The sequence below is a fragment of the Erpetoichthys calabaricus genome, chromosome 12 (genome assembly GCF_900747795.2).
Source record: "Erpetoichthys calabaricus chromosome 12, fErpCal1.3, whole genome shotgun sequence".
Classification (NCBI taxonomy): domain Eukaryota; kingdom Metazoa; phylum Chordata; class Cladistia; order Polypteriformes; family Polypteridae; genus Erpetoichthys; species Erpetoichthys calabaricus.
Window position 1 is genome coordinate 17,798,827 of NC_041405.2, and position 17,174 is coordinate 17,816,000.

The 17,174-nt window shown below is 40.4% G+C and overlaps 1 protein-coding gene and 1 long non-coding RNA gene across 4 annotated transcripts in view; one reads left to right on the forward strand and one right to left on the reverse strand.

Moving 5' to 3' along the window:
• LOC127529760 (uncharacterized) overlaps positions 1–3,863 on the reverse strand; it is a 97,031-nt gene extending 93,168 nt beyond the window's left edge. The window contains exon 1 of the long non-coding RNA XR_007936360.1: positions 3,717–3,863. This is a non-coding gene — a long non-coding RNA (uncharacterized LOC127529760). The remainder of the gene's footprint in view (positions 1–3,716) is intronic.
• The window catches only part of LOC114662964 (E3 ubiquitin/ISG15 ligase TRIM25-like), a 127,190-nt gene that overhangs the window by 93,261 nt on the left and 16,755 nt on the right, over positions 1–17,174 (forward strand). The window contains exons 1-4 of one of the 3 annotated variants that reach the window (XM_028816710.2): positions 3,481–4,092; positions 10,096–10,191; positions 13,660–13,893; positions 13,992–14,151. In XM_028816710.2, coding sequence (XP_028672543.2) covers positions 3,547–4,092; positions 10,096–10,191; positions 13,660–13,893; positions 13,992–14,151 — 1,036 coding nt within the window. In that variant the 5' untranslated portion in view covers positions 3,481–3,546. Of the gene's footprint in view, positions 1–3,480; positions 4,093–10,095; positions 10,192–13,659; positions 13,894–13,991; positions 14,152–17,174 lie in introns of those variants that run through there. The other 2 variants (XM_051934436.1, XM_051934434.1) reach the window with 2 other exon arrangements.

The window sequence follows — 17,174 nt, forward strand, 5'->3', positions numbered from 1 at the left end:
GTGCACACTGAGAATTATCATGTCGAGTGGATGACGCTTACCTTTTGGGGCTTCTAAGAACTGGTCACACAAGGGGCTGCCAGCGTTTTGTCATTTTTTTTTTTTTGCTGCAACAGAAGAAAAACATGGCAGACCTGGCTGACAGATCACACTTCCTATCAGATTTTGTTGCCTTCACAGACAGAAATGGAAATCTAACTGATGTTTTGCAAAGGGGCTTATCAAATTCCAGTTATGAAAGGGTAAGAGTGTGTAACCACAAGAGGGTGCCAGAGAGCCCCAAGCCACAGGCCCAGATGTACATCACACGTTGACAGAAAAAAATAAAGAATATCTATTCCACAAAACACGTTTACAAATCTCCTTCCAGTAATGTGCCACAAAACAATGAACAATAAACTGACAATTTTCTGGTCTACTCGCCAATATGGTTTTGTCGTTGCTCTGGCATCTTGTCCAGGTAATGTATATTTCCCTGTCTTACCCAGAATGCCAGTTTTCCTCCTACAAGTGTTAAACCCTGCCTTGTTAATTCTAATATACAGAAAATGCTTTAAATTATTTTAAAACATTAACCTCAGTTTCCCCTTGGGATTAATAAAGTTTATGCAATCTTATTTAATTATAATCTTATAATTGGTCTCAAAACATATTTGTGATGTGGCTTTGGTCCAATTCATGTTCTGTTACGTGAATGTGAGGAACACTTTTATTGATATAAACTGCCTGTACTTTATTAGACTTAACTTCCTGGAATGACATGTGTTTAATCCAGCAGCAGTCATTTTGATTTGAAAGTAAAGATATCTTAATATTAAAACAAATAAAAATTAACTAAACATCAGAGGTAATTGCAATAAAACAAATTATGCAAAGCCTGATTATATGTCAAGTGGCAAAATAAAATTAAATGGAAATATAAGTGACAACAAGTCTACAAATCCTGTTTACTCCATTACTTGTAGGATGTGTCCAGCCATCTAACAGGAAGAGAGCTAAAGGACCATTTCAGGGAGCACATCTGAGCCGTTACACTCAAAGATCTCACAAAGCCAAGTGCAGATCACTTCACATCCACTAATCACAGTCACACTGATTTCTCTGTTTGTGTTCTTTTACAGGACTTCAAAGACACTTTATAAGGAATAACAAAAGAAGTTAAGCTTATTCTCGGCCCAGATGACACATTTCTTTAGTTCGTAATGACTGCCTAACTTATTAATCCTTCCATTCATCATTTCTAATGGCAGATTTTCATCAACTACTCTCACCTTTCACCTGCCCTGACTTTGTTCCTTCCTTCCCCTCCTGTGTACGTTACCTGCTCTTTCCTTTCCACTTGTACACCTGATGAAGGCCATAAAAGGCCAAAATTTTGCATTTTTAGCCTGTGTTCCTTTTCAGTGTGCAAATAACTTTAACCTTTTTCTCTTCGCAGACACAGCCCTTCACTAACTTCATTATATACAATATCTTCAATATGGCTTTGGCTCAATTTTATTTCTATGTATTTTCTGTTTATGCTTTCCAATTGTTGTGAACCAGGAGATTCAAAGTAGAGAAGTCCCAAAAGTTCCACAAAGCACTCCCAGGTATGCCCACTGGGTTGAGAAACACTGTCAAAATAGACACAAAGGGCCTTGAAGAACAAATCAATAAGGTTCAAAACATCAAGAAATTCAATTAATCAAAGCATAGAAAACACAGGTAAACTCACCACACCCTAGCATATTTGAAATCAGCCACCGGGAATTGAGGAAGACCCTCTGAATTCATAGGGCAGTTCCTGGTGACATAGGCAGGTGGCCCTGCCTCTTGGGGGACCACCCACAAAACACGTGTAAAATAGCCAAGGCAATGAAACATAAACACAAGCAATGGTAAATAAACACCAATTACATCAAAATATACAAAATAATCAAAAATATATGACATAAGACGATATAAAACATGAATGGAGAAAACTGGCTGAGACATAACAACAAAGCATAGAATGGACATTTTAGAATATTTACTAATTTAGGCATATTTCTTTTAAGTGACATAATTGTACTTTTACTTTCATCATTTTTTATTTTGCCTGCTTTTTAAAATTATTATGTAAACAGCTTCCACATGAAATACTTGAATTTTACTTAAATAAACTTTCCACATTATTAGACTTTTTTTACTACTTTTTCCTTCTGCGAACCACTGTGCCATCCCAGTAATGCCCATTCATCTACCCGTTCACTCATTTAACTCAGTTTACGGTTGCAGCGTCATAAACGTATCCCAATATGTGACGCCAATCCAACTGCAATTGCGTTTCTCAAGGATTTCCAGGTTGTTCCAAAGAGTTCAAATGCAGCTGCCAGAAAGGCAATCCAGCACTAGCAGGACTCGCCGTACGTGAAAAAACTCCACAGTCCAAGAGTCTTTGCTTTAGCGATTTTAGTGAAATTCAAACCAAACAGTTTACACAAAAAATAGGGAAAAAGTTTGATAATACACACAAAAATGGAGAAAATAGAAACGTCTTGTCTATGGTATGTATTTGTATAGGTTACCTTTGTTTGATCTGAGCACTTTACGTAGTGATCAAAAAACTCTGTGCTCTTTATGCTTATCTGTCTAACAGTTCATGTTTCATTTTAGATGTCTTATTTCAATCTAAGGGCTTTTCTGTTGTCACACAGAGCTATCATTAAGGACATTCCATTACCTTTAACATATGGGGGATAAGCTGAATCTTCTACTATCTATGTTAAGGCTACATTATATTCAAGTTCAAAGGTAAGCAAACAAAATTTTCTATAAACATTAACTTAAATGATTTGGCTCTAACACCATCAATGCCAATAAATATTGTTATCGAATGAGGGAACACACTGATCACAAAGGAAATCTTGGGGCACCAACTGGAACGCCTGTTTAGATATTTAAAATGTCCAAGAAGTAAACAGGTGCTCAAAAGCATTCATCATTCTCTTAGGTGTCAGTATTCAGGTGGGAGCTCCACTCCTCTGTCTGCTCTCTGTAGAACAAGATGAGCCATACCAGGAGTATCGCAGCTCTATAGAGGGGGGACAGGAGGGGGCAGAGTAAATTCAGTCCAATTTCTCATTGCAGTGAGAGAAAAGGATATTAAGTCGTCAGTGAGTGTGCCCCCTTGTGTCCTGGAGTGGTACTGCTTACGTCACATGAACATGGAAGTCGAACCTCAGACACGCATGTGTGACTCTATCCATCTATTTTCAAACCTGAAGCCTGTCTCTCCATTCAGTATTGGATGGATGGATATGCTCACTCTGGTTCCAGGATGGAACTTGTTCTTATTCAGTGTCCTTTTAAAAACAGATGCATTGATTGCATCTTTTCGGCTTTTTTTTTTCCATGTAAGAATGTTTCTAAACTTCCCTTCTATTGTTTGGCTGTAGTCAGTAATGTCATAAAACCTGCAGGCTCAGATTTCAGTTCCTTCCTCCAGCACTACAGAAAGTGAAAGTAACTTGTCACTGCCACTGAAGGTGAAAGTCTAAATGCAGTGGGAGCTTTACAAACACGATGGCTGAAGCAAAAATTTCAGTGTCTCATGATCAGTTCACCTGCTCTGTGTGCCTGGAGCGCCTGAAGGACCCGGTGACCACTGCCTGTGGACATAACTACTGTAAACAGTGCATTGAAGACTACTGGGATACGAATGAAATTTTCAAGTGCCCCCAGTGCAGGATGACTTTTGTCTTAAGGCCTGTTCTTCACAGAAACACTGTGCTGGCTGAAGTGGTAGAGGAACTCAACAAGACAAACCCTGTTGATGTGCCCTGTGATGTGTGCACCGGCACAAAGGAGAGAGCTGTGCAGACCTGTCTGACCTGCCAGGCCTCCTTCTGCGAGACTCACATCGAACCTCACAGGGTGTCTGAAGCCCTAAGGAAACACAAGCTGGAAGTTCCTCTTCCTAATCTTAACAAGAAACTCTGCTCGAAGCACCAGAAGGCCTTGGAAGTCTACTGCAGGACGGACCAGACGTGTATCTGCTGCTTGTGTGCAGTGACTGAACACAGGAGTCATGACATGGTGACGCCAGATACAGAGAGACAAGAGAGACAGGTAACATGGGGGCTTGGGGCTTACTGAACTCTGTAGCTTGTGGAATTGAGCCCACTCTCCAGTTTTAATTCTAAATAATAATGATCTTTTTTAAAGTGTCATTTTATTTTTATGTCATGGTGTAATTGTTAATAGTTACATTTTTCTGTTTCATTAATCCAACATTCTGAGTGCATTCTGGGTCAAGTTGTTTATGTGGAGGTTGCCCATTTTTCTCAAGCCTTGACAGTTTTTCACTGATACTCTGGTCTTCATGCCACATCCCCAAAAAGAGGATGTTAGGTGGACTGCCCATTCAAATTAGCTTGGTGTTCACATCCTGGTCTTGCAATGACTGACTCCTCATGCTGAGGTGTGCCAAATGCCATCACAATAGCCTCTTTCACCCACAACTATGCATTTTGTTAATTTGTATAGCAGGTGTTAAAACTGGAATTACTGTTGGGTTTATGACATCTACCAATGCAGACCACCACTGTCCATCTATCTGTCCTACTATTAAAAAGCTTCAGGGAGTGGACAGCATCTGGCAAAGTACAAGAACCATAAAGTGCCAGTCCATCAGAGGACATACTCAAACACATCACTACAACACCAGAGTCATCAATTAACCTGACATACACATTTTGAGTTAAAATATAAAACCCAGGGCAGCACAGTGGCGCAGTGGGTAGCGCTGCTGCCTCGCAGTTGGGAGACCTGGGTTCGATTCCCGGGTCCTCCCTGCGTGGAGTTTGCATGTTCTCCCTGTGTCTACGTGGGTTTCCTCCGGGTGCTCCGGTTTCCTCCCACAATCCAAAGACATGCAGGTTAGGTGGATTGGCGATTCTAAATTGGCCCTAGTGTGTGCTTGGTGTGTGGGTGTGTTTGTGTGTGTCCTGTGGTGGGTTGGCACCCTGCCTGGGATTGGTTCCCTGCCTTGTGCCCTGTGTTGGCTGGGATTGGCTCCAGCAGACCCCCGTGACCCTGTTTGGATTCAGCGGGTTGGAATATGGATGGATGGATATAAAACCCATGAAACACGTGGAGAACATGTATATTGTATACAGACAGTGATATGAAATGGGGTCCTGGAGCCATAAGATAGCAGTCCTAGCCATAGCACCACCATGGTGCCCACCTTCTCTTAATTGTAATAAGCTACTAATATCAAAGCACATATTTCATGGGTTTAAAAGCTCCATCAAATATTTCCACCCGTTTCATTTATTTTTTAATAACTTTTCTTAACCAATTCTACATTTATAATTAGACTGGTTGTGTTTTCCAGCTTCACCTAGGAAATTTCATAAGACAGCAGGTCTAAAAAGCACTATATAATTAAGTTCTCTGTATACAATTAAACCATGGCTTACAGTGCATCCGGAAAGTATTCACAGCGCATCACTTTTTCCAAATTTTGTTATGTTACAGCCTTATTCCAAAATGGATTAAATTCATTTTTTCCCTCAGAATTCTACACACAACACCCCATAATGACAACGTGAAAAAAGTTTACTTGAGGTTCTTGCAAATTTATTAAAAATAAAAAAACTGAGAAAGCACACGTACATAAGTATTCACAGCCTTTGCCGTGAAGCTCGAAATTGAGCTCAGGTGCATCCTGTTTCCCCTGATCATCCTTGAGATGTTTCTGCAGCTTAATTGGAGTCCACCTGTGGTAAATTCAGTTGATTGGAAATGATTTGGAAAGGCACACACCTGTCTATATAAGGTCCTACAGTTGACAGTTCATGTGAGAGCACAAACCAAGCATGAAGTCAAAGGAATTGTCTGTAGACCTCCGAGACAGGATTGTCTTGAGGCACATATCTGGGGAAGGTTACAGAAAAATTTCTGCTGCTTTGAAGGTCTCAATGAGCACAGTGGCCTCCATCATACGTAAGTGGAAGAAGTTCGAAACCACCAGGACTCTTCCTAGAGCTGGCCGGCCATCTAAACTGAGCGATCAGGGGAGAAGGGCCTTAGTCAGGGAGGTGACCAAGAACCTGATGGTCACTCTGTCAGAGCTCCAGAGGTCCACTGTGGAGAGAGGAGAACCTTCCAGAAGGACAACCATCTCTGCAGCAATCCAACAGTCGCTGAAGCTGCTCCTCTGTCTGGAGATGACATTATTTAGTGGATGCAGTGGATTCTCCATAATTGATAGGAGCCTGTTGAGTGCCCTTCACTCTGCCACAGATGTTAAACTGTCCAGCTCCATGCCAACAATAGAGCCTGCCTTCCTCACCAGTTTGTCCAGGCGTGAGGCGTCTTTCCTCTTAATGCTGCCTCCCCAGCACACCACCGCATAGAAGAGGGTGCTCGCCACAACCGTCTGATAGAACATCTGCAGCATCTTATTGCAGATGTTGAAGGACGCCAGCCTTCTAAGGAAGTATAGTCGGCTCTGTCCTTTTTTGCACAGCGCATCAGTATTGGCAGTCCAGTCTAATTTATCATCCAGCTGCACTCCCAGATATTTATAGGTCTGCACCATCTGCACACAGTCACCTTTGATGATCACGGGGTCTAAAATCCACCACCAGCTCCTTGGTTTTGCTGGTGTTCAGTTGTAGGTGGTTTGAGTCGCACCATTTAACAAAGTCATTGATTAGGTTCCTATACTCATCCTCCAGCCCATTCCTGATGCAGCCCACGATAGCAGTGTCATCAGCGAACTTTTGCACATGGCAGGACTCCGAGTTGTATTGGAAGTCCGATGTATATAGGCTGAACAGGACCGGAGAAAGTACAGTCCCTTGTGGCGCTCCTGTGCTGCTGACCACAATGTCAGACCTGCAGTTCCCAAGACACACATACTGAGGTCTGTCTTTAAGATAGTCGACGATCCATACCACTAGGTATGAATCTAATCCCATCTCTGTCAGCTTGTCCCTAAGGAGCAGAGGTTGGATTGTGTTGAAGGCGCTAGAGAAGTCTAGAAACATAATTCTTACAGCACCACTGCCTCTGTCCAAGTGAGAGAGGGATCGGTGTAGCATATAGATGATGGCATCCTCCGCTCCCACCTTCTCCTGATATGCAAACTGCAGAGGGTCAAGGGCGTGTTAAACCTGTGGCCTAAGGTGGTGAAGCAGCAGCCTCTCCATGGTCTTCATCACATGTGATGTCAGAGCAACAGGCCGAAAGTCATTCAGCTCACTAGGACATGATACCTTTGGGACCGGGGTGATACAAGATGTTTTCCAAAGCCTCGGGACTCTCCCCTGTTCCAGGCTCAGGTTGAAGATGCGCTGTAGAGGACCCCCCAGCTCCAATGCACAGACCTTCAGCAGTCATGGCGATACTCCATCTGGACCCGCTGCTTTGCTGGCATGAAGTCTCCTCAGCTCTCTGCTCACTTGCGCTGTTGTAATTATGGGTGTGGATGTCTCTCCTATGCTGGTATCAGCAGAAGGATGTGTGGAGGGTGCAGTATTCCGAGGTGAGAGTGAGAGTGGGTTAGGGTGGTCAAACCTGTTAAAGAAGTTGTTCATTTGGTTTGCTCTCTTCACGTCTCTCTCGATGGTGGTACCACGCTTCGAGCTGCAGCCAGTGATGATCTTCATCCCATCCCACACTTCCTTTATGCTGTTATTCTGCAACTTCTGCTCCAGCTTTCTCCTGTACTGCTCCTTCGTCGGCCTGAGCTGGACTCGGAGTTCCTTCTGCACACGCTTGAGCTCATGCTGATCACCGTCTTTAAAAGCCCTTTTCTTCTGGTTCAAAAGGCCCTTGATGTCACTTGTAATCCATGGCTTGTTGTTAGCTTAGCAGCATACAGTTCTTACTGGAACTACAATGTCCATACAGAAGTTGATGTAGTCAGTGGTGCAGTCAACAACTTCCTCAGTGTTCTCACTATGAGATCCCTGCAGGATATCCCAGTCTGTAGTTCCAAAACATTCTCTCAGTGTATTCTCAGCCTCCGGGGTCCACTTCCTGAATGATCGTGTGGTTACAGGTAGGACTCTCACTTTTGGTTTATAGTGAGGCTGAAGCAGAACCAGGTTATGATCTGCTTTCCCAAGTGCAGGCAGCGGGGTGGCGCTGTATGCGTCTTAAACGTTTGCATACAGTAAATCAATAGTCTTATTTCCCCGGGTGTTACAGTCCACATACTGGGAGAATGCAGGTAATGTTTTGTCAGCGTCACATGGTTAAAGTCTCCAGCGATTAGCACAAGTGCCTCAGGGTGCTGCGTTTGTAACTTAGCAACAGCGGAATGGATGATGTCACTCACTGACTCCACGTCCGCCCGAGGAGGAATGTATACAATAACAACAATGACATGTCCAAACTCTCTGGGCAAGTAGTAGGGACGTAAACTTACGGCCAACAGTTCGATGTCCCTGCAGCAAGTGGAGATTTTGACGTTGATATGTCCAGAGTTACACCACCGTGTATTAACATAGAGAGCGAGTCCTCCTCCTTTGTGCTTCCTACAGGTACTTGAGTCTCTGTCCGCTCTAACTGTGCTAAACCCGGGTGGTTCTACGTTAGCATCTGGGATGGTGTTAGTTAACCAAGTTTCGCAAAAACACAACAAACTGAATTCTTTGTAGGTTCTGACATTTTTCACCAGTGCAGCCAGTTCATCGATCTTATTTGAGATTGAGTTCACATTCCCCAGAATCACAGAAGGCACAGAAGGCTTAAAACGCCACTTTCTCGCAAGCCGCTTCATTTTTAGCTTAGTGCCCGCTCTGCTGCCACGATACCGCCTTCTTACCTCGTCGGGTAAATAGGGAACCACACCGGCACTGGCATTTGTTCTCAGCGCTCGAAGTTGAGAACTTGAATAGGCGAGTCTCGGCGTGTAAAAATTCATGCCCACGTTGTAAAAGTAAGTGTGTCCAGGGAACGAATCCACATAAAATAAAGTGATAGAAGTGATCAATAAATAAAAATAGAAAAATAAAAGTAGAAAAGTACACATACACATACAGTCATGCACGGAGCTGCTGAAAAGGCTGCCACTCTCGGCGGCGCCGGATGTATTTAGTCATTACATTTATAATTTTCTTAACCTGTAAATGAAGATGCTGCATATAATGTTATGATGATGTTGTGGTTGTTGATGGGATATTAAGGCAGACAATTTTGGCCAACTTTGTGAATGTAATAAATAAATCTGGCCTACCGTAATAACAGACCTACTGTATGTCAGTGCGACTTGAGTTTGTTTGTGCATACAGCACAGGCCATAGGTAAAAGATGAAGGCAATAGCATAGATTTTCCCATAATCTCCTTGCAGACAAATGTAATTCTCTGTATTATTACAAATGTAATAATGTAATACAAGCAAGTCAGATTTGACAAAACTGGGTTCAAGTCCAGTCAACTCCCACCCAAACTTGTAGCTTTTTCTTATTTGTTCCTAATTTAATTCAGCCTTTCTGTTTCAATGTTGGCATATATTGATTGAAAAACGCTCTGTAATACAGTAAATGACTTCTGTCCACTCTGGATCATAATTGCATAGAAATAGAAGTTTGTTGTATAAAACTATCTGATGGACAAGTTCTTTCGTGGAAGTGTATACTTCATCATTGTCGTCGTTATCCAACCCACCATATCCTAACACAGGGTCATGGGGGTCTGCTGGAGCCAATCCCAAGGCAGGAACAAATCCTGCAGGGCACACACACCCACACACGAAGCACACACCAGGGACAATTTAGAATCGCCAATGCACCTAACCTGCATGTGTTTGGACTGTGAGAGGAAACCCACGCAGACACGGGGAGAACATGCAAACTCCACGCAGAGAGGACCCGGGAAGCGAACCCAGGTCTCCTTACTGTGAGACAGCAGCGCTAATACTGTGCCACCATGCCGCTCGAAGTGTATACTTGAGGAATAGAAAGAGTACGGCCATCTTTACTATAACACACTTTCAGAATTTTACAAATACTTCTCAAAATAAACTTTTTAATGTAATAATAATTCTAGATTGTTGGACATTGATCCGCATTAGACCTAACTGATACCTACAGTCCTTGTATGTCTCCACACAGGCCCAATTGCTGACATCACGCCGAGATGTTAAGGAGAAAATGCAGAATAAAAGGAAGACATTGAAGAGGGTGACAGTGATGGAGGCGCAAGTGAAGGTGAGTGTCAAAGAATAAAACTACAAGTGACTGGCAGAAGAAGAGTGCAGCATTTCCCAGATTTCCTGATAAAGTTTTTTTCTTTGTAAAGAAAAATTTATAATATATAGTGAATCTGCCTTTTGTGGATTTGTAGGTTTTCCTTCTTAGTTGCCTTTTGGTCCCAAGTTTGTTTTTCCCTTTGGCTTTGTTTGCTGTTTTTCTTCCTCTGTCTCTCCATTCAAAATATTTCTGGACCAATCATCCCTTCATTGTTGAGTTATCATAACATACAGTATACAATATAAGTGCGAGCCTGAAAAACAATGAGTGATCCACAGGTACAAAATAAAATTAGTAACCTCAAACCCCTATTCTCTGAGTTGACGAACACAGTTTAGTTATTAATGGAGCAGCTAGAAATGTGCAGCAGAATGTCACGTTCAGTGATGAGGTCCTCTCTCTGTAGTTTTGGAATCAGGAATGTTATTGAGAAGGTTCTAATTGGTGTCTGATATTTCTGAATTAATAATTCAAAATTTTGATTAACAATCCAGCATATAGTATAATAACAAAGCAAAAAAAGTATATTATCATATGCTAAAAGCATATTATTTCTGTACGTAGTGTTGTCTTTGGAGTGAACAACAGTCAATGAGACAGTGGGCATCACTGTATGAATAATTCAGAATTCTTCTTGGCAGAATTTTGGGTGATTTTACATACTCCAGAACAGAAATCTGTTACAGCTCACACTGCTGAATTTAAAGTAGGGAACCAAACACACTGGTGAATTTATTAGAATATTTATAACATTATCATCAGATAATAGTGAATTTACCCTTGGGATTAATAATAATATACTAAAATTTATATAATATATCTATCTATCTATCTATCTATCTATCTATCTATCTATCTATCTATCTATCTATCTATCTATCTATCTATCTATCTATCTATCTATCTATCAGATTCAGGACAAAATTATAAAGAGCTGACTACTGTGTCTAATAACTGTCATCCAAAAATGAAACAGCTAGATGTCATGTTGGGTACACCTTGGGGGAAGGTACTCGTTGCACCCTCAAGATTGATACCAGACTGCTTATTTATAAAACCCTAAAAATAAAATTACAAACACTATTTATACATAAATGAGAGCAGCAGCTGCAGCACTGACCCCTGCAGGACACCACTCTTAAATAACATCAGCATTTTCACATAAGGGTCCCCACATCATAACCCTCTCCTGCCTGTGTTTCAGCCAAATGTGTCCCCATCTACACAATAAAATCATAGGATGACATACCCAAAGTGAAATTAATCTTAGACCAGCCAGTCTCAACATATATTAAACAAATACATTTTTTATTGTTGAGTTATTTTTATTATAGGTGTTTTTCAAACTGCTTATGAATAATCGAGAGACTCTTCAATAATCAAGAGACCATCTAGTCCAAGCATACATTAATATTTTTATTGGTTGAGTTTTTTTTTGTAGGTGCTTTTCAAACTACATTTGAACAGTATAGAAACTCTTCAACATAACACCTGTACTTTACCATGAAGATCCTTCATTAAAATGTTTAAGTACTGTAGATACATCTAGAGTTGGTGTTCTCCTTTTGACATTTTTCTTTGATGTTCCAGCACCTTTCACAAGAAAAATAAATTCTGATGAGCAAAATTTGTATGCCTCAAAACACAAAAGCCAGATCTGTGCTCTTCCACTGGTCTGCACCAACAGAGGTTTTGTCACTCCTGGAAGCCTGACCCGAACTCAAGAGGCAGGCTTGTGGCCTCTACAGGACAAAAACAGAGCAGAAGCTTAAAAGTCACAAAGAATGTGGTCCAAGAAAACAAAACAAGTTTCCTTTAAGTATTACAGTTTTTATTGTAAGGATTTAAAAAAAAATGTAAAGGAAAACAAAGACAGGCACAACAAAGGAAACAAAACAGGATGGCCTTTTGAAATTCTAAAAGTGAGCAAATCCAAATTACCAGACCAGTACCTTAATTTGTAAGTAGGTGGATCATAGGAAGGTAATCTTGAAAAAAAAAAAAAACACAAACCACAAGGCAGGGATAAAATCCTAATGATAAAGCAGACAAAATAAAAAAGTAATAATAAAAATAATAATAATAACAGATGCTGCTTTATTTGAATTACTGTGCGCTCTTCAGCTGCAGCATTACATGGCCCAGACTCCTCAGGCTCCCCATAAAGAGAATGGGGCGGAAAACACACAAAAAAATACTAAATACATTAACAACATGAGCATATAATAATTCATAAAAAAATTATCCAATTATTCCATTTTTATCATTCTTGGTTCTTACAAAAGCAGGCACACATTCCAGTCAGTCAGTTGTGTTTGAAAGTTCTCAGTTGATTATTCCATCCAACAGATTTTTAGTAGATCAAGGATCCATTATATATGGAAAATTACTTTAAAAAAACTGGTTCATTGCAAACAGAGATGAGTGTCAAGTTATGTCCTTACACACATTCAAATATCACTTTTCTTTAGGTGATGTAGATTTTTTATCTTGTTTTTGAAACATGGAGAATTCATTATCTATGTTCAATATGTATTTGCTTTTGTTGATTTATTTTTATGTTGTGTTTTAGAAATGTTTTCTTATGAGCACTGCCATTTCGTAGTCCCTTTACTCCAGTATGATGGTGGATTGTTTATGGTTTGCAGTCCTGGACGTCACACTGTGTGACAGGCACATCTGTATTTAAACAGGCCCTGTACTTAGACGTATCATCCACGATGGTCATTTTTTTCTCAGTCTCGTTTACAAGTCTTTGTTTTTGGCCTTCAGTGTATTAGCACTTACCCTCTGACTCTTTGACTTTCAGTTTTTTGTCTTTCTGTGTGGCTCCCACTTTCTCAGTAATAATAAGCTGGTTGGTGCCAAAGATGATTTTACAAAGATTAAGGAAACCCTCCAGTGCTTTGTGTAACTCTTGGGTAAGGAATGCGAAGGTCATTGTATTAAAATAATTGACACATACTCTACACTTACGTCATGCTTGTACAAGGAGTGATTGTGCAAACTGAATTATTTATTTGTGATTTCTGTGTTATTTCATGTGTTACTGTCTTTTCTATGTGTTATTTATAATGACATTTAGAATCATTTTTTAACATTGCTGGCTGCATTTGCATAGCTTTGAGAGTAAATTTGTCAATTTTATGTACTAAATATAAATTATATTACAAGTTGGTCGATGTTATCTATGTCATAATATCGTATTAAGATGGCAACAACTATTTGCTCTTGCCACGACTGATTTCCAGCACTCATTCCAATTGTAGACTTGACAAACAAATTCCCAATCTGTTGAGCTAAATACATTTCTGGTTCTGTGTTTGTCACTGAGTTAACATCAATATGTGATTATGCCTGAGAGAATTCAGCAGTCACTCTAAAGTGCATGTGAGTGAATCAGATTCTCTTGTTTTAATTAATTAGAGCACCGCAGAGAAAGAAGAACAGAAATATGAAGAGACATTCGATTTGTTGCTTCAGTCCATTGGTGGATTGAGATCAAAAGTGATTTCCATGATTAAAGAACATGAGGAAACAGAATTGAGAAAGGTTACAAAGATCAGAGACCAACTGGAGAAAGAGATCAATGAGCTGGAAAGGAAAGATACTGAATTAGAAGTGATTTCACAGACAGATGACGACATCTCCTTCCTGCAGGTAATATCACTGCTTCACTAAATTGTAAGTTGACCAGGAGATCTGTTTTATAGATAAATATTTCTAACATTCATCTTCTTTTCACTGTCTTATTGCAGAATGTCCAGTCTTTATGTATACCTTCTGTAAGTGAAAGCACACCCATCATTGCAGTAAAGGAGCATTTCTTAGCTGATACACTGAGACAAAATCTGCTTAGTGTGAATGAAAGTCTGAACAAGATCAACTACTCAGATTTTGTGAAAACCAGCGAGACCGGTAAGCTTGATGGCTTTATATGTACTGAAGTGTTAGGAAGAGTGAGCAATAGAAACCTGCTCACTGATACCTTTGGTCCACCGCTATGAATGGTTGATCATTTCTGAGTTTATCTAGAGCTGTTTTGTCAATTGATTAATATTGTTAAACAAATAAAAAGTAAAGTAGTATTTACAGATAAGTTCAAGAGCATGACTGCATCATACCAATCAACCTAATGGCTTTGATCCAAAAATATCCAAAATAAAGTGTAATTGGAGAGACGCTGCAAAGAGATGTCAGAGGCAGCCAGGAAAGTTTCTATTCAGGGCTATCATTCCAGTGGTCCTCTCTCTTTGAATTCTCTGTCAAAATGTATATTTTTAAATACTTTGCTTCTCTTCACTGAATTGAATGTTGGTTGGTGGCTGTAATTTTTAATATTACATCCTCTGGGGTGTTGCTCACGTCAATTCTGATATTAACCATCCAGCGTCAAGTATAAATTCCTCAAGGTTTACTTTATTTAATTTAATTGCAATGTGCTTGCATTCCATTTTAACACCATATGATTTCAATGTTTAAATACATTTCTAATTGTATTGTTTGTAATTAATTAATTGGTGGGGTCTAATACTTAATAGTGGTTGAGACATTTCAGAATGTTGGGGAGGACAATCAGCTATGACAATGACTGTCTGAATGACACTGTAGCCTCTTTGGCATAAACTCCAATCATGACATGTACTTGGAATGCTATGTGATTTTGGTTACTCCTGAGTCATACTTAGGGTGACGTGTGATGATCCTCTTTACAGTTTTACGTCTGAAAAACTCTCATGGCAGTGTTTTGCTGCCATCTAGTGGATGAAATAAGGCTGTGTTTTGTAAATTGATGGCAAGTGGTTATTGACTTTTGCCACGCCAAAGAGCCTCTATGTCTGGGCACTATTCACAGAGCGGATGTAAAGGTGGTCCACTCCTACAAGTAGTTAGGGGTCCACATTAATAACAGGTTTGACTGGTTTCAGAATGGAGAGAAACTACAGTATATAAGAAAGGGCTGTGTTCCTTTAAAGTGACATTCTTCCCATCTTCTCTAACTGTGCAGTGGCCAGTGCACTTTTCCACTCTGTGGTGTGCTAGGTTGGTAACATCACTTCAAGAAAGGCCCACTGAATCAACAAGATAAGTAAAAGGGCAAGCTCAGTTATGGGACACATTCTGGACCCCTGGAGGTCACAACAAAGGATGGAATTAAAACAAAACTGAGTGCCATTATGAACAATGCTACACATTCTCACTCTGACACACCAACACTAAGGACTTTGAGCCAACGTATCATTCAGGAGAAATGTGTCAAGAAACGCAACTGGTGCTCCTTTATACCATCAACTATCTATTTGCCTGTCTGTTTGTAACTGGAAGAGAAACATCACATGAGGAGGATGATGGTGGATGCAAAGGTGAAAGAATGAAATTCTGAAATTAAACACACACCATCCTTGTCGAAAGCAAGCTGAAGTTCTGTCTGACCAATGGAATCACCAAGAAAGTGCTAAAAACTTCTAAAGTTCACTGTGCATTAGTGGACTGCCTGCTTCCTCCATCGGTAGACCCTCAGCAACGACATGTTGGAAGGACAGCAGCAGCAGGAGTTTCATGACATCTGGTGGTTTTGTAGGGACTGCGCTGTGTAACTGTCTCATTTACTTATTTTATTTTCTATCTCCAAGAAATGGCCAGTAAATCAATTCTGTGCTCCTACAGGCACATCAATGGATACAGGTGACATTTAGAAAGGGGACAGTGGGATCGAGTAGATATTGAAGCTGTCCAAAATTTTTAAGTCTCAAGGGTTTAGAGAAACAGACAAAGGGGGTAAACGAGTGGTACCAGAGAGGTACACAACCCCATGTCTATCGTACATAAAGCTTTGTGCAGTCTCCCAGAATGAGCAGCTGTTGTATAGTTTCATAAATTATTTCAGCTGCAGGTGCCACATCCAGACATAGTACAGTAAAACTGATGTGACAAAGCTTCACATGTCAGGTAAATGAAGTCCTTTAGAGAGTATTTGGGTATTCAAAAGCAGATGCATTTTGTTGCACTGCCATTACTATGCTATCTTCTGTTAACACATAGACATGTTTTTCATCTTTCTGCTCACCAGAAACTGTGTTGCTGTCTGCCATTCACAGACAACAGAATAATTTTCAACATTTGTAGCCAACATGGCCTTTTTAAACCAAGATTCAATGAGCACGAAAGTCCACTCTGACACTGTCCACGGTGGTTTTATGCAGATGTTTTCAGTTTCCTCTGATTTGATTGAGTGTTGGTCACATAGCTTGTTAGCATTGATGGTTGGAAATCCGTATATCGGAGTCTCACTCAAAGTTCACCTCTCTTGTTGTAACTTATGGAGTTTCAGAGCATTTATTGCATCTGAGATTGTAGCAGGGTCTTACATGTGAAGGTCTCCTGGAAGGCAGCACATCCATATGAAGGTGGACAATGCCAGATGTACATGAAAGGGATTTCCTACACAAGCAGCATTCAGTGTATTAACTGTGGTAGACACCATGTTGATGAGATTTAATAACTGTAAGTACATACAGTAATCCCTCACTTATCGCGGGAGATAGGTTCCAAGGCCGACCACGAAAACTGAATTTCCGCAAAGTAGGGACACCATATTTATTTAATTATTTAACGTGTATTTGGACGTTTTTAAACCCTCCCTGTATTGTTTACCACCCACCCTTTACTCTATTAATAACAGGGACAACTGCTAAGCAATATGAAATCGGTAGATAAGTTTACACTTACTGTATAGCGAAGTACACATAGCTATATATGACGTGATGATGGTGATGAATATGCTGCGCAGTAAAAATGATGACGATGAAGGTGATGATCCCCTGAATGCAGTAGCAGGAGCACGTTAATGCTGAATGAGTGAGATGAGACTTCCTGGTTAATGCAGCACTCCGTCGCTGAGCCAATCAGCAGCACACAGGAACTTAACTGCATGCTCTGAT